At 40.3% G+C, this 22,829-nt stretch overlaps 1 protein-coding gene across 1 annotated transcript; it reads right to left on the reverse strand.

The window, feature by feature from the left end:
• Positions 1 to 8,499: 8,499 nt before the first annotated feature.
• On the reverse strand, positions 8,500 to 9,459 carry LOC141147894 (olfactory receptor 5AR1-like). Its single transcript, XM_073635056.1, has one exon. The coding sequence runs from the start codon at positions 9,457 to 9,459 to the stop codon at positions 8,500 to 8,502; it is 960 nt and encodes a 319-aa protein (XP_073491157.1).
• Between the last annotated feature and the right edge of the window lie 13,370 nt (positions 9,460 to 22,829).

The raw sequence follows: 22,829 nt of genomic DNA on the forward strand, positions 1-22,829 counted from the left end.
CGCGGCTCTGGCCAATCACAGTGCCGGAGCCTGCGATACCCAGAAGTAACCCCGGGAGTGATGTTGCCGGCTGGTGCTGTGTGCGTGCACCGCAGCGAGGGCTTCGATCTCATGTGAGTATTACATAATGAGCTAGTATGGTATGCATACTAGCTCATTATGCCTTTGTCTTGCAGGTGTTAGGTTTTTTTTTTCAAAGTGGGTTTACAACCACTTTAACCCATGATTGTGTATGGATAATTATTCTGAGAGGGGATTTCAGCACCTATAAAGTCTGCACTCTTTTCTATTTTTGCATGTCTGTTAAATGGGGATGTGGTGCTGATTGTTCAACTGAGCTTGTGCCTTTGTTGCCAGATTCATACAATTTTTCCTGACACCAAGAGAAAAATGGATAAGTTGTTAGGGGTTTTTCCCTAGTTTTATTTACAGCTATGGGAAGAGCTGTATAGGACATGTGGTGCTTTGGAACACTTGACACTGTGGTGCTCTATAGGACTAAGCTGGACTACAATAGTTTGTGGGACTCCACTTTAAACAAAGGGTAACTTTTGCTGTATCTCCAACAACTTCAAACTGCTACTGCTGCTGCTGACCCTGGAAACAAAAAAATTAAAAGACCCTAACAAATCAAAAACAATAAAAGATCGGAAGGAATAAAAAAAAAAAATACCAACCCTAAAACACCAAAACTCAGTTTTTAACCACTTCAAAATCAGATGCTTTCACCCCCTTCCTCCACAGGCCATTTTCCAGATTGCAGCACTGTCACACTTTGAATGACAATTACTCAGCCATGCAACACTGTACACAAATGAAATTTTATAATTTACTTTGAGACAGTGCTTTTTTGGTGGTATATAATCACACTTTATTTTTTATTACATAAATGAAAAAATACCTAACATACCTCAACATTTCTGTTGTAAAATTTTGCAAATAAGTAATCTTTCTTCATAAATGTAGGCCAAAATGTATTCTGCTACTTTTCTTTGGTAAAATATCCAAATCAGTATGTATTATTTAGTCTGTGTGAAAGTAATATAGTCTACAAACTAAGGTACATATATATATATATATATATATATATATATATATATATATACATATATATATTTATTTATTTAAAAATTGATCAGTCCTGATGCACTGACTACTTATCTCACTTCTTGAGGCCCTAAAATGTCAGAACAGTACAAATACCCCACAAATGACCCCTTTTTGGAAATTGGACAGCCAAAGGTATTCAGGAAGAGGCATTGTGAGATTTGAAATTAATAAAGAAGGAAGACATTAAATAAAATGTGTTTTTTTTCCTCACAAAGTTGTCTATTTAACAAGTTATGTCTTACACACAGCACTGGCATACGGTACTTATAATTACACCCCAAAACACATACTATGCTATGCTTCCCAAATATGGAGATACCTCATGTATGAGGCTTTTTCACAGCCTAGATGCATAGAGGGGCCCAACAACCAATGAGCACCTTTAGGCTTTCAAGGAGAATAAATTACACATCTAATTTCTTAGAGGGGAGAGAGCAAGGGGGCGGGACTTTGAGTGAAGCTTTACCAGGTTATACCTTCATTTAAAGTCCCTAAAACCTATTTCACTATTAACATCTAATTTCCTGACTACCTATCACATATTTGGAGGCCCTGAAGCACTAGGATGGTGAAAACACTCACACAATGACCTCATTTTGGAAAACAAACACAATCCAGGGTATTTTCTGAAAGGCACGAGTCTTTTGAAAAAGTAATTTTTGCCATACGTTTTTGAAAAATGCAGGAAAGAAAATGAAAATGTATTTTTACACACATTTGTCAAATAGTTAGATATTTCTAACACACACACAATGAGCATACTTAGAATTAAATCCCAAAACACATTATTCTACCTTCTACCATTATTCTATCCTTCTGAATATGGGGTGTAAACAAAAAAAGCGTGACCCCGCCCACCTCTGACTCCATGGGGAAAGCCATAGGGAAGTCCCTGTGCATCAGAGGGGGGCAGGGTCACCGGGTGGCTCCGCCCTCAGTTATATAGGAGCAGTCAGAAGAACAGAAGCGTCACACAGTGGGAGACTCCCATTGAGGCGGATCATCTGGAGAGCGAAGCGGGGAAGAAGAAGCTAAGGAAGATGCCGGAAGAGAAGACCGGAGGAACAAGCAGAGGAAGATAGAGGAAGAAGAACAAGAAGAAAACCGAAGGAAGATCAGAAGAAGATGGAAGAAGCAGCGGGGAAAGAAGAAGACATTAATACAGGCTATTGTCTTTTTTAACATTTTTGACACTTTTTTTGTGAAATGGTAGGGGTACAATTCACACAGGGTTGGGGGGATCTGGGGGTCCCCTTGGTAAAGTGGGCTTCCAGATTCCAATAAGCCCCCCACCCGCATACCCCCACAACCACCGGGCAAGGGTTGTGGGGATGAGGCCCTTGTCCCCATCAACATGGAGACATCCTCCCCATGTTGAGGGCATGTGACCTGGTATGGTTCAGGAGGGGGGCGCTCTCGTCCCCCCTCTTTTCCTGCGGCCTGCCAGGTTGCCTGCTCAGACAAGGGTCTGGTATGGATTTTTGGGGGGACCCCACGCCATTTTATTTTTATTTTGGCGCAGGGTTCCCCTTAAAATCTATACCAGACCTGAAGGGTCTGGTATGGATTTTGAGGGGGACCCCCACGCTGTTTTTTTTTATAATTTTGTTGCAGGGTTCCCCTTAATATCCATACCAGACTTGAAGGGCCTGACAAGAGACCCAACAATCCATTTTAGCTGCGAGTAGTTTTAAATTACTTTTTTTCCTTTAGAAATGTCATTTTGCTGTCAGACTGTTCTAAACACGGGAAACATGCGCCACTTTACAGGCATACTATAGACACCCCCCAGATACGAAATTTAAAGGAATATTACACTTTTATTGTTTCACTTTAAGCATTATTAAAATCACTGCTCCTGAAAAAACTTCCATTTTTAAAACTTTTTTTTTGCATTGATACATGTCCCCTGCGGCAGGACCTGGGTCCCCAAACCCTTTTTATGACAATAACTTGCATATTAACCTTTAAAATTAGCACTTTTGATTTCTCCCATAGACTTTTAAAGGGTGTTCCACGGCTTTCGAATTTGCCACGAACACCCCAAATTGTTCGCTATTCAGCGAACGGGCGAACATCCATTGTTCGAGTCAAACTCATGTTCGACTCGAACAGCCAGCCCATCCCTACTGATCGGGATGCAGAGGAGCTCCGGGTGGATCTGCTCATGCTAGTTCTGAGGTGTAGGCACCCTTTGAGGCAAAATTCGATCTCCTGGCTGCAGGAGCTACCGACTTATGCTGCCATCTCGGTCTCCGTCCAGGCCACGCCCCCTTTGGACACATTTCTTATGTCTTGTCCCTCTCTCCTTGTGCATCTTTCCCTGTCACTATTACTTGCTTTTAGTGAAACATCAGGAACAAAATATAAAACTATCAAATGCAGCTGCTGCTGTGTAAAATGACATGGTTGTGGGTTGATTTACTAAAACTGGAGAGTGCAAAATCTGGTGCAACTCTACATAGAAACCCATCAGCTTCCATGTTTTATTGTCAAAACTTTAGTGAACAATCTGAAGTCAGAAGCTGATTGGCTACCATGTACAGCTGCACCAGATTCTGAGTGTTCCAGTTTTAGTAAATCTTCCCCTCAAATGTCATTGAGTAATTCATTAAATACAAAAGTATTGTTTCAATGTATATACTATTTCAATCATATGTAGATCAAAGGAGTGACATTTGATCCACATATGACATTACTTAAAAAAAAAACCTTACAAATGTATTTATTTATTTTTTGTTTGCAATCTTTTTTATTTGGTATAAAGTGATGGTACAATGAGTAACAACATTTTAGAAAAATGCATCTTAAAAGGTATTCTGCAAGATATGATCAAGATACAAACTATTCGAAAGAAAGTCAGCTGTTGATATGACAATAGCAACATATAAAACATCTATAGAGGAATCAATAAAGTACAGTTGAAAATGATAAGTCACTTGAGTACAGTTAGTTATTCAAGGAGCTAAATAATACGTCAATCCAGGGTTCCATCTTTGTATATGTGCATGGTATTATATAATATATGATATAATTTTTTCATAAGGATTATATTATTTATTCTCATTTTTAGTTGTACAAGTAGAGCAGTTGGTGATTTCCAGTGAAAGGCAATCAGCCAATGTATAGAAACACAAATAGTGTGGATAAGTCTCATATGATGGAGATACCTAAAATAGGTGTGAATAATAAACAATTGGATAGTGTGAGGGATATCTGAATGCCTGAGATGCTGGAGGTGAATGCCTGAGATGCTGGAGGTGAAGTTTTCAAAATGTTTCCATATTTGTAATATTTTTCCACAGTCCCAGAAGATATGTGAGAAAGAGCCCAGGGACACAAATTAATTTATTTTGAACACTATATTAATCCACAGATAACCCTAATCAAACCAAATAGCTTTCTCTCCTTCTCCCCTTAGCTAATATTTTTAGTTTATTTCCATTTTTTTTACCATTCATGTTTTTACGTGTTGTGTTTGTCACTTTTTTGCATACAATAACCTTGCCATGCTTTGTACCAGGAAAAATAGTCATTTTAAGCAGGACAAATTATAGAACAAAATGTATACATTTTATTCTCACAAAAATTACTTTTTTTACTTTTTTTTTATTTTTTTTTGGTGTCTTAATTAAATTCTTTATTTATACAAAAGGGCTGAGAATCCATTCAGACATCAAGTTCCAAAAAATTCCGATACACTTCAGGATAGCTTAATATTCCACAACAAAATACATAATGTTCCAGTCTCAATAAAGCTCCTTCTTGTCTTCCTCTTTTAGAAGGCAACTACCACTAATGCATCAGGATTTATCCAAATTGACTTTTCAATTCACCCTTCATCCTTATTTTACCTTCCCTCATTATCTCAAAAAAAAAATGTAAAATAAATAAATAAATAATTAAATAAAAAAAAAAAAGGGGGGAAGGGACACAAAACCATTTCCAGAGGGGGTGGATTACCTGCGCGTATTGATAGATTCACAAGGGGGGCAGACTCACTCCCCGAACAGCTCTCTAGTAACCTTCTCCCCTCTTCTGAGTATACAAACAGATCGCAAGATGACCATGTTTTAGTATATTGTTCTTTTCTGTCTTGAGAGGAAAGCACTAGGTCCTCCATAGCACCAATACTTCTGACCTTATTAAGCCACCTAGTGATGGAGGGGGGTTTAGAGTCCCTCCAACAAAGGGTAATACAGGCTTTGGTGGCATTGACCAAGTGATATAGCACAGATTTTTTATATTTCTGAAGCGGAATTTGTGAACAGTGGAGCAAAAAAAAGTGGGATCCTCTGGTATAGGGTAATCTGTAAATTTTTGAGCTATCCTCTGTACTTCCAACCAATACTGTCTAATCTTTGGGCAAGACCAAAAGTTCCTCTCTGCATCCCCAACAGCGATCTGAGGCCTCTGGAGAAAATTTGCAGAGTTGAAGAGTTGACGGACTATAATACCTGCGCATCAATAATTTATAATTAGATTCCTGAATTTGCTCACAAATAGATGAGTTCAACGAGAGGTGGATAATGTTCTGAAGCTGGGCTGGTGTAAAGGTCTTAATGAGATCTCTTTCCCATTTACTTAGACCCGGGATCAAAAAGTCATCTGAAGGAGCAATTAACAAGACATACATCTTAGAAATAGTGTGAGAAAGAGGTTCCTTTTTCATTACAGTATGATTCAAATGTTGTTTGTTGACATCAATAGTTCATTAGTGGTCCCAAAGATGGCGTAACTGCAACGCCTGCCAGAAGTTTATTTCATACCTGCCCCCCAGTTGTGTCATTAAAGCCACCGTGGGCCAAGTCTCAGAAGTCAAAAAGTGTGAGGTCTGAAAACAGCCCTTCTCTAAAAGACTGTGAAACGCGCCCAGTTCTATGCCTGGAAGAAAACCAGGGTTCCCTAGAATGGGGAACAACGGTGATTGTATGGAAGAAAACTTAGGATTCCGACAAACCCTAAAGCCAATTCGCAGTGTAGGGCCTATAATGGGATGTATTTTAAGAGAGGCAGGTAGGGCTGCGTAGCACCAGGACGCCTTACACAAAGGTATGGGACTAAACTGTTGATCTATGTCCATCCAGAGTTTAAAATCTCTGTGTCTGCACCAATCAATCATTCTGCCCAGATGGGCAGCTTGATAATATTTAAATGCATCCGGAACAGCTACTCCACCAACGCAGTTGGGTAACGTCAGGAGACATCTACTAATCCTTGGTCGTTTATTCGCCCATATAAATTTAGTAAAAAAGGCACGGGTTTGACAAAAAAAAGGCAGCGGGAATGGAAATAGGTATTGCCTGAAAGAGGTACCAAAATCTTGGCAAGATACTCATTTTGATGATATTACATTGGCCGAACCAGGAGTGTAAGCCTTGGTGCCATTTTTGCAATAAGGATCATACTGAGTTAAATAAAGATGGAAAATGTGCCGCAAAAGTATTGGCTAAATTTGATGGTATATAGGTGCCAAAGTACTTTAATGCCAAAGACATCCATTTAAAATTAAAGTTAAGTTGTATAGTGCAACCGAAAAGGACAATGCAACTTCCATATCTTCAGATTTGGTGTAATTTATTTTTAGGTTTGATAAAGCTCAGTAGCTTTCAATTTTCTTCATAAGGTTAGGCACTGAAACTTGTGGGTTAGGCATGGAAAAAAAGCAGGTCATCTGCATAGGCTGATACTTTATAATTATGGTCTCCTACTTGTAACCCCGAGATGTCAGGATTTTGCCTAATTTTATTCAGTAATGGCTCTATCGAGAGAGAAAATAGTAATGGCGAAAGGGGGCAGCCCTGGAGGGTACCATTTGAGATAGAAAAAGGCTTTGAAAAATCTCTGTTTGCTTTAACCAAGGCATGTGGAGTAGAATACACCTTGGCAATCCGCTGAAGCATATGGTCTCCCAGACCCATGTGCCTCAGAACTGCGAACATAAAGGTCCAATTTATCCTATCAAAGGCCTTTTCTGCGTCAGTACTCAGAAAGATTCAGGGAGTGTTTGTTTTATTAGCATAGTGGACCAAGTTAAGCATCTGGATGGTATTGTCTCTCACTTCCTTAGCCAGTGAGACACATAGCTAATCCCCACGGGATCACCAGGCTAAACCTCAATGAAAGTTTGTTATCAATATTTTACAGGTGAACAGTGTATACATATATATGTAAAGATTATCCTATAATCCGAGACCCTGATGAAGCGGGTCATCCACGAAATGCGTAGGGTGACTTTTCATTTTTGGAGTTCTCAGCCAGGATATTAATACCCTGGATAAGTTATACTGTAACAGAGCTTTTAAAGTTGTTTATTTTTCAATGTTTTAATTTTTTCATGTATATATGTTAAATAAAATTGTGTACATTCTCCTTTTAAATTTCCTCGATTTGTGCATTTCTTAAAAACTCTACATGATACATGTAAAGTCAAACCCAATTTTTGTCTTATCTATGTACATGTAATCTTTTTAAGTTCAGGGACTAATGTGAATATACACTACATTACCAAAATTATTGAGACGCCTTCCTTTATATGCATATGAACTTTAATGGCATCCCAGTCTTAGTTCATAGGGATCAATATTGCGTTAGCCCACCCTTTGCAGCTATAACAGCTTCAACTCTTCTGGGAAGGCTGTCCACAAGGTTTAGGAGTGTGTTTATGGGAATGTTTTGGGTTGGGGTGAGGACTGTGTGCAGGCCAGTCAACTTCCTCTCCCCAAACTTGCTCATCCATGTCTTTATGTACCTTGTTTGTGCACTGCAGTGCAGTCATGTTGTAACAGGAAGGGGCCATCCCCAAACTGTTCCCACAAAGGTGGGAGCATGAAATAGTCCAAAATTTCTTGGTACGCTGACGCTTTAGAAGTTCCTTTCACTAGAACTAGGGGGCCAAGCCCAACCCCTCAAAAGCAACCCCACACCATAATCCCCCCTTCACCATATGATCTGGACAAAGCAAGGTCCATAAAGACATGGATGTGCGAGTTTGGGGTGGAGAAACTGGACTGGCCTGCACCTAACCTCAACCCGATAGAACACGAGCTAGGCCTTCTCGTCCTGACCTCATAAATGTACTTCTTGAAGACTGGTCAAACATTCCCATAGACACGCTCCTAAAACTTGTGGACAGCCTTCCCAGAAGAGTTGAAGCTATCATAGCTGCAAGGGGGGGGGGGGGGGGGCAACTCAATATTGAACCCTACAGACTAAGACTGAGATGCCATTAAAGTCCATGTGCATGTAAAGGCAGGCGTCCCAATACTTTTAGTAATATAGTTTTCAATGTAAAGCCCTGTGCAAATTGTCAGCACTGTATAAATACCTGTAATAAATAATAAAATATTACTTCTATAGCTTTCCAATTTCCTTCAAACGAGGGTTTAATTAATGTGAATTCTGTATTTTGGTTGGAAGGTGGAATATTTTCTTAAAAGGAAAAACCTTTGTAAATGCTGTCCTGATATCCTGGTTCCTCAGACTGTAGATCAGAGGATTGGAAAGAGGAAAAATAATGGTGTAAAAGATGGACAACACTTTGTCAGCAGCAAAATGATTATTTGTCCTTGGGTGAAAATAATTAAACATAATGGAGCAATAAAATAGGAAGACCACTATCAGGTGGGAGGTACAAGTAGAGAAAACTTTACTCTTTTGACCTTTAACTTGTATTTTCAGGACAGTTTTGAATATATAGACATAGGGCAGAATGGTCAGTATCACAGATCCAGCTCCAAGGATGCCACCTAAGAGAAAGACAAGTAAAATGTTGATGTAGACGTCACTACAGGAGATCTGAAACAACTGGGGAAGGTCACAGAAAAAACTTTTTATAATGCCTGATCCACAAAAAGTTAATTTCAAGATACAAAGTGTGTGAACTAGAGAATGGGAAAAACCAAGAAACCACACAATGGATACCAACTGTACGCAGCGTTTTGAATTCATGATCTGTATGTAATGTAACGGCTGACATATAGCAGTATATCGATCATAGGACATGACAGACAACAGAAAAGCCTCAGCGTCAACAAAGAACATAAAGAAGAAGACTTGGGTTATACATTCCATGGTGGTAATCTTTTTTCTCTTGGTGTGAAGGTCAAATAACATTCGTGGGGCGGTGACTGAGGAACAACAGAGATCCAAACCGGCCAGGTTCCCAAGGAAGAAATACATAGGAACATGGAGGTGAGAGTTGGTGACTATGAGGGAGATGATCAGCAAATTCCAGATTATTGTCAGAAGGTAGATGAGAAGGAAGAAGAGAAACAGAGGGAGCTGAAGAGCCGGAAGGTCAGACAGTCCAGAGAAAACAAATTCATTCAGTATTGTCTGATTCTCCATTGCAATATTTTTATGATGTGATAAATAAATAAAAAAGAAAATATAAATAAATAAGTCACAATCACCTCCTTGATTTGTTGTCAGACTTGTTTTATGACATCTAAATCATCTAATATAGACATTTTTCAACAACATAATCCAAATGGTGACTTAAAATTCGGTGCAGAAATCATGAGCCAGTTTCCTATTACTGTCAGCAATGCCAAATGGTAATTCTTCACTAGAAAACTCAGACTTTGGAACATCAAAGTTCCTGTAATATACATGGAGCAGAATTTAATTCCAGTTTTCCAAGATACAATACAAGTCACTTTTTATTGCAGCATCAGAAATAAAAATATGACTTTAGAGTACCGGCTGTATGAACAAGACCCCGAATTAGGTTACAAAAATTTGCTTTAAATACAATAAATGCTCTATATGACAATATTCAGTCGGGAGATAAGAATATGTTCTGCTTGTTCTGCTCTGAGCTCAAGAGGCTGCAGTGACTTCAAGCAAGAAAAATATTTATAGATAAAGACCCTGAACTGCAATAACATTCAATGTACAGGAACATGCAATTAAAGTGATTGTAAAGTCTAGTTTTTTTGCTCTGTTGCAGTGGATTTGCACAGAGCAGCCCGGATGCTCCTCTTCTCAGGTCCCTCTTTGGCTCTTCTGGCCCCTCCCTCCTGTTGAGTGTCCCCACAGCAAGCAGGTTGCTATGGGGGCACCCGAGCCGAGTGTCCATTCAGACATGGAGCCTCGGCCCGGCCCAGCCCCATTTCTCTCCTCATTAGCTGACTGACTATGATTGACAGCAGCGGGAGCCAATGGCACCGTGCTGCTGTCTGAGTCAATGAGGAGGGGAGTCCCAGGCAAGCGAGACATTCCTACAACATTGCTGGATCTAGAGGGACCAAAGGTAAGTATAAGGGGGGCTGGGGGGGAGATGCTGCACACAGAAGGCTTTTTATCTTAATGCAAATAATGCATTAAGATAACAAATCTTCTGCCTTTACAATCACTTTAAGGCATCTTAAGTGGCCTTTAATGAAAAAACTTTACTTAGAGTGGGATAGAGTGGAGAAGGGAGAAGTGTTTGTACCCCCCTGGTTTTTTACTGCTGTCTGGGTCTATATAAGAGAGGGGAACACTGAAGAGATTTTTTTTTAGAATAAATGAAGCATACAGTAGATCCTCTGTCAGATTTTTGTTTCTGTCTTTAACCCCGTGTGGTAAAACTATTTTCACTAGGACAGAGAGTGAAAATACATTTTTCTAATGGAGCAATGGATTGTTGTACAATTTGTACAAATATAAATACAAACCCTTGTAGAAATTTATTTAACCACTTCAAGTCCACCCCATAGCAGATTTACTGCTACAGGGCGGGTCTCTTGTGTAGTATCGTGTATATATTTACCGTCAGGTCCATAAATATTGGAAAATCGACAACAATTCTAATCTTTTTGGCACTATACACCACCACAATGGATTTGAAATGAAACAAACAAGATGTGCTTTAACTGCAGACTTTCAGCTTTAATTTGAGGGTAATTACATCCAAATCAGGTGAACGGTGTAGGAGTTACAACAGTTTGTATATGTGCCTCACACTTTTTAAGGGACCAAAAGTAATAGGACAATTGGCTGCTCAGCTGTTCCATGGCCAGATGTGTGTTATTCCCTCATTATCCCATTTACAAGGAGCAGATAAAAGGTCCAGAGTTCATTTCAAGTGTGCTATTTGCATTTGGAATCTGTTGCTGTCAACTCTCAATATGAGATCCAAAGAGCTGTCACTCTCAGTGAAGCAAGCCATCATTAGGCTGAAAAAACAAATCAAACCCATCAGGGAGATAGAAAAAACATTAGGTGTGGCCAAATCAACTGTTTGGAACATCCTTAAAAAGAAAGAATGCACCGGTGAGCTCAGAAACACCAAAAGACCCAGAAGACCACGGAAAACAACTGTGGTGGATGACCAAAGAATTTTTTCCCTGGTGAAGAAAACACCCTTCACAACAGCTGGCCAGATCAAGAACACTCTCCAGGAGGTAGGTGTATGTGTGTCAAAGTCAACAATCAAGAGAAGACTTCACCAGAGTGAATACAGAGGGTTCACCACAAGATGTAAACCATTGGTGAGCCTCAAAAACAGGAAGGCCAGATTAGAGTTTGCCAAACAACATCTAAAAAAGCCTTCACAGTTCTGGAACAACATCCTATGGACAGATGAGGCCAAGATCAACTTGTACCAGAGTGATGGGAAGAGAAGAGTATGGAGAAGGAAAGGAACTGCTCATGATCCAAAGCATACCACCTCATCAGTGAAGCATGGTGGTGGTAGTGTCATGGCGTGGGCATGTATGGCTGTCAATGGAACTGGTTCTCTTGTATTTATTGATGATGTGACTGCTGACAAAAGCAGCAGGACGAATTCTGAAGTGTTTCAGGCAATATTATCTGCTCATATTCAGCAAAATGCTTTAGAACTCATTGGACGGCGCTTCACAGTGCAGATGGACAATGACCCGAAGCATACTGCAAAAGCAACCAAAGAGTTTTTTAAGGGAAAGAAGTGGAATGTTATGCAATGGCCAAGTCAATCACCTGACCTGATTCCGATTGAGCATGCATTTCACTTGCTGAAGACAAAATTGAAGGGAAAATGCCCCAAGAACAAGCAGGAACTGAAGACAGTTGCAGTAGAGGCCTGGAAGAGCATCACCAGGGTTAAAACCCAGCGTCTGGTAATGTCTATGCATTCCAGACTTCAGGCTGTAATTGACTGCAAAGGAGTTGCAACCAAGTATTAACCACTTAAGGACCGCCTAACGCCGATTTACGTCGGCAAGGCGGCACGGGCAGGCAAAATCACGTACATGTACGTGATTTGCCTCTCGCGGGTGGGGGGTCCGATCGGACCCCCCCCCGGTGCCCGAAGCGGTCCCGTTCTGTTCCCCGGCGATCCGAGATGAGGGGGAGGCCATCCGTTCGTGGCCCCCCCCTCGCGATCGCCGCCGGCCAATGGGAACACTCCTTTGCTGCTGTATGCTAAACAGCAGCAAAGGAAATGATGTCATCTCCCCTCGGCTCGGTAGTTTCCGTTCCAGCGCCGAGGGGAGAAGACATCAATGTGAGTGCACAACACTACACACACAGTAGAACATGCCAGGCATACAAAACACCCCGATCCCCCCCCCGATCGCCCCCCCAATCACCCCCCCCCCCTGTCACAAACTGACACCAGCAGGTTTTTTTTTTTTTTTTTTTTTTTTTTTCTGATTACTGCATAGTGTCAGTTTGTGACAGTTACAGTGTTGGGACAGTTAGTATTACCCCCCTTTAGGTCTAGGGTACCCCCCTAACCCCCCCTAATAAAGTTTTAACCCCTTGATCACCCCCTGTCACCAGTGTTGCTAAGCGATCATTTTTCTGATCGCTGTATTAGTGTCGCTGGTGACGCTAGTTAGTGAGGTAAATATTTAGGTTCACCGTCAGCGTTTTATAGTGACAGGGACCCCCATATACTACCTAATAAATGTTTTAACCCCTTGATTGCCCCCTAGTTAACCCTTTCACCACTGATCACCGTATAACCGTTACGGGTGACGCAGGTTAGTTCGTTTATTTTTTATAGTGTCAGGGCACCCGCCGTTTATTACCGAATAAAGGTTTAGCCCCCTGATCGCCCGGCGGTGATATGCGTCGCCCCAGGCAGCGTCAGATTAGCGCCAGTACCGCTAACACCCACGCACGCAGCATGCGCCTCCCTTAGTGGTATAGTATCTGATCGGATCAATATCTGATCTGATCAGATCTATACTAGCGTCCCCAGCAGTTTAGGGTTCCCAAAAACACAGTGTTAGCGGGATCAGCCCAGATACCCGCTAGCACCTGCGTTTTGCCCCTCCGCCCAGCCCACCCAAGTGCAGTATCGATCGATCACTGTCACTTACAAAACACTAAACGCATAACTGCAGCGTTCACAGAGTCAGGCCTGATCCCTGCGATCGCTAACAGTTTTTTTGGTAGCATTTTGGTGAACTGGCAAGCAAGCACCAGGCAGCGTCAGGTTAGCGCCAGTACCGCTAACACCCACGCACGCACCGTACACCTCCCTTAGTGGTATAGTATCTGATCGGATCAATATCTGATCCGATCAGATCTATACTAGCGTCCCCAGCAGTTTAGGGTTCCCAAAAACGCAGTGTTAGCGGGATCAGCCCAGATACCTGCTAGCACCTGCGTTGTGCCCCTCCGCCCGGCCCAGCCCAGCCCACCCAAGTGCAGTATCGATCGATCACTGACACTTACAAGGCACTAAACGCATAACTGCAGCGTTCGCAGAGTCAGGCCTGATCCCTGCGATCGCTAACAGTTTTTTTGGTAGCATTTTGGTGAACTAGCAAGCACCGGCCCCAGGCAGCGTCAGGTTAGCGCCAGTACCACTAACACCCACGCACGCAGCATACGCCTCCTTTAGTGGTATAGTATCTGAACGGATCAATATCTGATCCAATCAGATCAGATCTATACTAGCGTCCCCAGCAGTTTAGGGTTCCCAAAAACGCAGTGTTAGCGGGATCAACCCAGATACCTGCTAGCACCTGCGTTTTGCCCCTCCGCCCGGCCCAGTCCAGCCCACCCAAGTGCAGTATCGATCGATCACTGTCACTTACAAAACACTAAACGCATAACTGCAGCGTTCGCAGAGTCAGGCCTGATCCCTGCGATCGCTAACAGTTTTTTTGGAAGCTTTTTATTGAACTGGCAAGCACCAGCGGCCTAGTACACCCCGGTCGTAGTCAAACCAGCACTGCAGTAACACTTGGTGACGTGGCGAGTCCCATAAGTGCAGTTCAAGCTGGTGAGGTGACAAGCACAAGTAGTGTCCCGCTGCCACCAAAAAGACAAACACAGGCCCGTCGTGCCCATAGTGCCCTTCCTGCTGCATTCGCCAATCCTAATTGGGAACCCACCACTTCTGCAGCGCCCGTACTTCCCCCATTCACATCCCCCAACGAAATGCAGTCGGCTGCATGAGAGGCATTTTTATGTGCTCCCGAGTACCCCTACCCAACGAACCCCCCCCAAAAAGATGTTGTGTCTGCAGCAAACGCGGATATAGGCGTGACACCCGCTATTATTGTCCCTCCTGTCCTGACAATCCTGGTCTTTGCATTGGTGAATGTTTTGAACGCTACCATACACTAGTTGAGTATTAGCGTAGGGTACAGCATTGCACAGACTAGGCGCACTTTCACAGGGTCTCCCAAGATGCCATCGCATTTTGAGAGACCCGAACCTGGAACCGGTTACAGTTATAAAAGTTAGTTACAAAAAAAGTGTAAAAAAAAAAAAAATATATATACAATAAAAAAAAATAGTTGTCGTTTTATTGTTCTCTCTCTCTATTCTCTCTCTCTCTATTGTTCTGCTCTTTTTTTACTGTATTCTATTCTGCAGTGTTTTATTGTTATTGTTATTGTTATTGTTATTATGTTTTATCATGTTTGTTTTTCAGGTATGTAATTATTTATACTTTATTGTTTACTGTGCTTTATTGTTAACCATTTTTTTGTCTTCAGGTACGCCATTCACAACTTTGAGTGGTTATACCAGAATGATGCCTGCAGGTTTAGGTATCATCTTGGTATCATTCTTTTCAGCCAGCGGTCGGCTTTCATGTAAAAGCAATCCTAGCGGCTAATTAGCCTCTAGACTGCCTTTACAAGCCGTGGGAGGGAATGCCCCCCCCCCCACCGTCTTCCGTGTTTTTCTCTGGCTCTCCTGTCTCAACAGGGAACCTGAGAATGCAGCCGGTGATTCAGCCAGCTGACCATAGAGCTGATCAGAGACAAGAGTGGCTCCAAACATCTCTATGGCCTAAGAAACCGGAAGCTACGAGCATTTTATGACTTAGATTTCGCCGGATGTAAATAGCGCCATTGGGAAATTGGGGAAGCATTTTATCACACCGATCTTGGTGTGGTCAGATGCTTTGAGGGCAGAGGAGAGATCTAGGGTCTAATAGACCCCAATTTTTTCAAAAAAGAGTACCTGTCACTACCTATTGCTATCATAGGGGATATTTACATTCCCCGAGATAACAATAAAAATGATTTAAAAAAAAAAAAAATGAAAGGAACAGTTTAAAAATAAGATAAAAAAGCAAAAAAATAATAAAGAAAAAAAAAAAAAGCACCCCTGTCGCCCCCTGCTCTTGCGCTAAGGCGAACGCAAGCGGCGGTCTGTCGTCAAACGTAAACAGCAATTGCACCATGCATGTGAGGTATCGCCGCGAAGGTCAGATCGAGGGCAGTAATTTTTGCAGTAGACCTCCTCTGTAGATCTAAAGTGGTAACCTGTAAAGGCTTTTAAAGGCTTTTAAAAATGTATTTATTTTGTTGCCACTGCACGTTTGTGCGCAATTGTAAAGCATGTCATGTTTGGTATCCATGTACTCGGTCTAAGATCATCTTTTTTATTTCATCAAACATTTGGGCAATATAGTGTGTTTTAGTGCATTAAAATTTAAAAAAGTGTGTTTTTTCCCCAAAAAATGCGTTTGAAAAATCGCTGCGCAAATACTGTGTGAAAAAAAAAAATGAAACACCCACCATTTTAATCTGTAGGGCATTTGCTTTAAAAAAATATATAATGTTTGGGGGTTCAAAGTAATTTTCTTGCAAAAAAAAAAAAACTTTTTCATGTAAAAAATAAGTGTCAGAAAGGGCTTTGTCTTCAAGTGGTTAGAAGAGTGGGTGATGTGTGACATAAGCTTCTAAATGTTGTGCATAAAATGCCAGGACAGTTCAAAACCCCCCCAAATGACCCCATTTTGGAAAGTAGACACCCCAAGCTATTTGCTGAGAGGCATGTCGAGTCCATGGAATATTTTATATTGCGACACAAGTTGCGGGAAAGAGACAAATTTTTTTTTTTTTTTTTTTTTTTTGCACAAAGTTGTCACTAAATGATATATTGCTCAAACATGCCATGGGAATATGTGAAATTACACCCCAAAATACATTCTGCTGCTTCTCCTGAGTACGGGGATACCATATGTGTGAGACTTTTTGGGAGCCTAGCCGTGTACGGGACCCCGAAAACCAAGCACCGCCTTCAGGCTTTCTAAGGGGCGTGAATTTTTGATTTCACTCTTCACTGCCTATCACAGTTTCGGAGGCCATGGAATGCCCAGGTGGCACAAAACCCCCCCAAATGACCCCATTTTGGAAAGTAGACACCCCAAGCTATTTGCTGAGAGATATAGCGAGTATTTTGCAGACCTCACTTTTTGTCACAAAGTTTTGAAATTTGAAAAAAGAAAAAAAAAAAAAGTTTTTTCTTGTCTTTCTTCATTTTCAAAAACAAATGAGAGCTGCAAAATACTCACCATGCCTCTCAGCAAATAGCTTGGGGTGTCTACTTTCCAAAATGGGGTCATTTGGGGGGGTTTTGTGCCACCTGGGCATTCCATGGCCTCCGAAACGGTGTTAGGCAGTGAAGAGTAAAATCAAAAATTCACGCCCTTAAAAACGCTGAAGGCGGTGATTGGTTTTCGGGGCCCCGTACGCGGCTAGGCTCCCAAAAAGTCCCACACATGTGGTATCCCCATACTCAGGAGAAGCAGCTAAATGTATTTTGGGGTGCAATTCCACATAGGCCCATGGCCTGTGTGAGCAATATATCATTTAGTGACAACTTTGTGCAAAAAAAAAAAAAAAAAAAAAAAAAAAGTGTCACTTTCCCGCAACTTGTGTCAAAATATAAAATATTCCATGGACTCAATATGCCTCTCAGCAAATAGCTTGGGGTGTCTACTTTCCAAAATGGGGTCATTTGGGGGGGGGTTGTGCCACCTGGGCATTCCATGGCCTCCGAAACTGTGATAGGCAGTGAAGAGTGAAATCAAAAAGTTACACCCTTAGAAATCCTGAAGGCGGTGATTGGTTTTCGGGGTCCCATACGCGGCTAGGCTCCCAAAAAGTCCCACACATGTGGTATCCCCGTACTCAGGAGAAGTAGCTGAATATATTTTGGGGTGCAATTCCACATAGGCCCATGGCCTGTGTGAGCAATATATCATTTAGTGACAACTTTTTGTAAATATTTTTTTTTTTTTTTTTTTTTGTCATTATTCAATCACTTGGGACAAAAAAAATAAATATTCAATGGGTTCAACATGCCTATCAGCAATTTCCTTGGGGTGTCTACTTTCCAAAATGGGGTCATTTGGGGGGGTTTTGTACTGCCCTGCCATTTTAGCACCTCAAGAAATGACATAGGCAGTCATAAACTAAAAGCTGTGTAAATTCCAGAAAATGTACCCTAGTTTGTAGACGCTATAACTTTTGCGCAAACCAATAAATATACGCTTATTGACATTTTTTTTACCAAAGACATGTGGCCGAATACATTTTGGCCTAAATGTATGACTAAAATTGAGTTTATTGGATTTTTTTTATAACAAAAAGTAGAAAATATCATTTTTTTTCAAAATTTTCGGTCTTTTTCCGTTTATAGCGCAAAAAATAAAAACTGCAGAAGTGATCAAATACCATCAAAAGAAAGCTCTATTTGTGGGAAGAAAAGGACGCAAATTTCGTTTGGGTACAGCATTGCATAACCGCGCAATTAGCAGTTAAAGCGACACAGTGCCAAATTGGAAAAAGACCTCTGGTCCTTAGGCAGCATAATGGTCCGGGGCTCAAGTGGTTAAAAAGTGAAAGTTTGAAGGATGATTGTTTATCTGTCCCATTACTTTTGGTCCCTTAAAAAATGGGAGGCACATATACAAACTGTTGTAATTCCTACACCATTCACCTGATTTGGATGTAAATTAAAGCTGAAAGTCTGCAGTTAAAGCACATCTTGTTAGTTTCATTTCAAATCAATTGTGGTGGTGTATAGAGCCAAAAAGATTAGAATTGTGTCAATGTCCCAATATTTATGGACCTAACTGTATATATATATTTAGCACTGATTAGTGTCACTGGTTCCCGCAAGGTGTCAAAAGTGTCAGTTAGTGTCTTAGGCTGGATTCAAACCTATGCATTATTAGTGCTTTTTGCATTTTGCAGATTTGCACTACAGAATGTGTTCCATAGAAAACAACGTTAAATAGACTGTAGTGCAAATCTGCAAAATGCAAAAGCACAAAAAGTACATAGGCGTGAATCCAGCCTGATTGTCCACGGCACTATCGCAGTTCCACTATATGTCGCTGATTGCCACCTTTACTAGTATTAAAACAAAAAAGAAAAAAAAAAATTCCAGAATATATCCAATAGTTTGTAGACACTAAAATGTTTGTGTAAAACAATCAATATACCCTTATTTTTTTTTTTTTGTTTTTTTTTTACCAAAAATATGTAACAGAATACATATTGGCCTAAATTTATGAAGACATTTGATTTTTTTTTTTCATTGGATGTGTTCTATAGCAGAAAATACAAAATATATATATTTTTTCAAAATTGTTTGTCTTTTTTGTTTTTAGTGCTAACAAAAAAAAAATGCAGTGGTGATCAAATACCACCAAAAGAAAGCTCTTACCAAAAATATGTAGCAGAATACAGATTGGCCTAAATTTATGAAGACATTTGATTTTTTTATCGGAGGTGTTTTATAGTAGAAAGTACAAAATAGAATTTTTTTTTTTCAAAATTGTTTGTCAAAAAAAAATGCAGTGGTGATCAAATACCACCAAAAGAAAGCTCTATTTGTGGGGAAAAAAAAATACTTTTTTGGGGTACATCGTGGCATGACCGCGCATATGTCAATTAAAGTATCGCAGTGCCGTATCGCAAAAAAATGGTCTGGTTATGAAAGGGGGTAAATCTTCCAGAGGCCAATTGGTTAATTGTTTAATCGCCTGAACAATAATGAGGAAATTTAGAAATAGATGGCTATTTACTAAAATTGGAGAGTGGGCATCAACTAAATCCTTGCAACTCTGCATAGAAACCAATCAGCTTCCAGGTTTTATTGCCAAAGCTTAATTGAACAAGCTGAAGTTAGAAGCTGATTGGCCACCATGTACATCTGCACCAGATTTTGAATGCACCAGTAATAAATCTCCCCCCATAATGAATAAGGAAGTGACATAATCCCCTTATTGTATACAATATACATACTTTTTTCTATATTAATATAATCAGTATAACCTGCCCTAGAGTCATAAGACACCTAACCCATGGTCAGCACCGGGCATCCAACCCATAAAAACATACAAATATCTCCAAAAGGGAAGCATGACCACTAATCCTACACCCACCCCCTATTATTGATGAAGCTCCCTAAAACGCATACCCTCGACCAATACCAAGATATTGAACATACCCCAAGAAACTCGAGGGCTCACAGCTACCCCAATGCTCAAGCACACTGTCAAGACAGTATGCTAACCGAACAGAGTAACCGCAATGACTATAAAACTACCAGGTCGCTTTCAGGGCTCAGTGCCCATGTTGTTCAACTTTTAATGTTTTTTTTCATAAGTCATTATTGTTCACCCTACTGAAAAAACATTACACTACTCCGAGTAATATCTTTGACAAATTATAATATTGCATTGTATTGCAGTTTTGACATTCTACAAATGTATTCCTATTGTGCAATATATCTTCTGTATACAATAAACTTTGATTTTGGAAAGAAAAAATATATATATAATCAGTAAAAAAAAATCCAATCCAGGAAATCCCATTAATTGATTATTGGATATGGATATGATATATGGATCAAACAAATTCTAGAAAAAATGCATAAATTAGGCTGAATACGGTTTACTAAAAATGGTGACCTATATTTACAAAATAAGTAAAAAATATACCTGTGAGATTTAAAGCCAGTAAAATGGTGAATTTTTGTTGTTTCATCGTCTTTCCGGATTTCTTTTTTCCAATATCCCTAGCAGAAGTAAATGCTGATGGAAATAGGAAATCTGTGTGATGCTTCTGGTCACAATACAGTTGTATTAGCCATCCATAGATATATTTATAATACAGAAATTTCCCCTGACATCTCCGGAACACACAAGAGGGTAAATTTGCTCTTTATTCCTCGCAAACATGGTTTCTTGGGAAAATGAATCTCTATAGAAAATAAATCACCTTCTGAATTCATGTATCCCTCACTGACATACAACTTCTCTCTACTGATAAATAGGTGACTTCAACTAAAATAAATTCACTCAAGTTTGAAAAGGTTAAGTTCTAAACTTGAAAGTAGAGCGACAAAAGATTGAAGGACATCAAAAGAAAATATATATAAAAAAGGTGAAAATAATAATGAGTGGAGGAATCTATGGAACATTATTCCTCCAGTTGCCCTCTGTTGAAAATTTACTGCATTTGTCAGGTTTGGAGTGATGTAGATTATTAAAAAAAATAAAAAATAATCAACAGGTTCAGTTTAGGTACCATTTCTTCATAGCTGACCTCCCCCATGGTCTTTATTAATTCATTTCACTTTCTCTAGACTCTTTCTAGTTTCTGTACATCCTTTCTGAGAACTGGTACCCAATTCTGGACTGCTAATCGGCTGTGTAGAGGGGAAGATACTGAGGTTGAGGCTGTTTATATAGCAAGTTAAAGTTTACTTTACCAAACCAAAGAAAAAAAAAAAGGGGGAAGAGTGAGCGGAGGAGGGGGATGAAGTGGGAATTGGAAGGGAAAGGAGGGGGAAAGAAAGGGTTGTCTCATTCCCCCTTCCACATTCCATCCACTCCAGATTGACACTTCAACAGACACTCCATTATAGCCCTTAGTAATTTCTCATTAGTTTTAAAATGAGATCAACATGACCACATGGTCATAAATGTATGTAGTTGATCTTGGGAGATATCAATTATTTCCTCCATTTCTTTAATTTTATTTATTCTTGTAAACCATTCCTTAACCATTGGCGTGTGTGTAGAGTGCCAATGTGTATGACCAAGGACTTGCAGTAGTCCTTTCTAGAGAGGGAAGTATGATGCAACAGATATTGCGCTGGAGTACAGCTTCCAGGTTTTCTAGCCAAAGCTTCATTAAACAAGCTGATTTTAGAAGCTGATCGCGTACCATGCACAGCTGTACGTGATTCTGAGTGCTCCAGTTTTAGTAAATCTCCCCCATTATATCTGAGATCAGAGGTAGTATAAATGTCAGACAATGAAAAATGATTGATTGTCAAAAATCAAAAACATATTAAAAAAATATTGTCTTAAATCTTAACGATAATAATTACGACGCTTTGTAATCTTTTACATTTGGAGGAGAATTATCATATGTTTGGCTCAGTGTCACAGTGACTACCCGCAGAGTTGGAAACACATTAATCATTGAAAAATGTAAAATAAAAATAATAGTGTGTATCAAATATATGACACATCTCAACCTCATGTTCCCCATCTAGTGTGCCTTGAGGTGGGCACACTAGCCAGTCTCACTCCTCATCTCAGTGCCATTCATTTTATTTGCACGCGTACTTTCCTACTTCCATAGCTACAGTAGAAGCTTTCATTGATTCCAGAGCAGCTAGAAATTTTGTCTCAGCCTCCCTTGTAAAGAAAGTTGCCTGGACAATGGAACCTATCCCTTATATTCTAGGAGTTTCTGCCATTAATGGGACCATTCTGGCTTTTGGGTGCATTTGGTCTTGTACCTCTCCCATTAAGATAGCAGTGGGGGTACTCCAGAAAGAGATTATTCCTTTCCAAGTACTTCCTGATGTCTCTTATAAGCTTGTCTGAGGACTCCCATGATTGTAGCAATGTTTTTCCATGTTTGACTGGGTCACCTCACACCAACTTGCTTGGAGTCCTTCATATCATTCTAAATTCCAGGCCAAGAAATTCCCTTTAAAACCACTACCACTCACTTCTGCTGAGGCTTCCACACTTGTACAAGATGATTACAACATTTTTATTTGCCTTTTTCCAAACATAAAGTGGATTACCTTCCACCCCACAGGCACTTTGACGGGACTGTGCTATTGATGTGATCCCGAGTGCCTGAAAAAGGGTGTTATCCACAAATCCTCTTCCCCAACAGTAGATGTGTTCCTCTTTGTCAAGAGCAAAGATGGTTCTCTCTTACCCTGCATAGACTAATGCAGCCTGAATGTCAACACAGTGAAAAACAACTACAGTATATCTCTTACTACAAAAAAAAGCTGGCTGTCCCTGGAGAGCAGAGATATTTACTAAGTTAGACTTATGTGGCACTTACAATATTTTTCTCATCAAAGATGTTGACGAGTGGAAAATAAAGTTCAACAAACCAGGTGGGCATTAGAAATACCTTGTGATGCCCTTAGGTCTATGTAATGCCATTTTCCAGTACTTTTTTTTCAAATCTGCTGTATGCCTTTGTTTTTGTATACCTGGA

The sequence above is a fragment of the Aquarana catesbeiana genome, linkage group LG06 (genome assembly GCF_042186555.1).
Source record: "Aquarana catesbeiana isolate 2022-GZ linkage group LG06, ASM4218655v1, whole genome shotgun sequence".
NCBI lineage: Eukaryota > Metazoa > Chordata > Amphibia > Anura > Ranidae > Aquarana > Aquarana catesbeiana.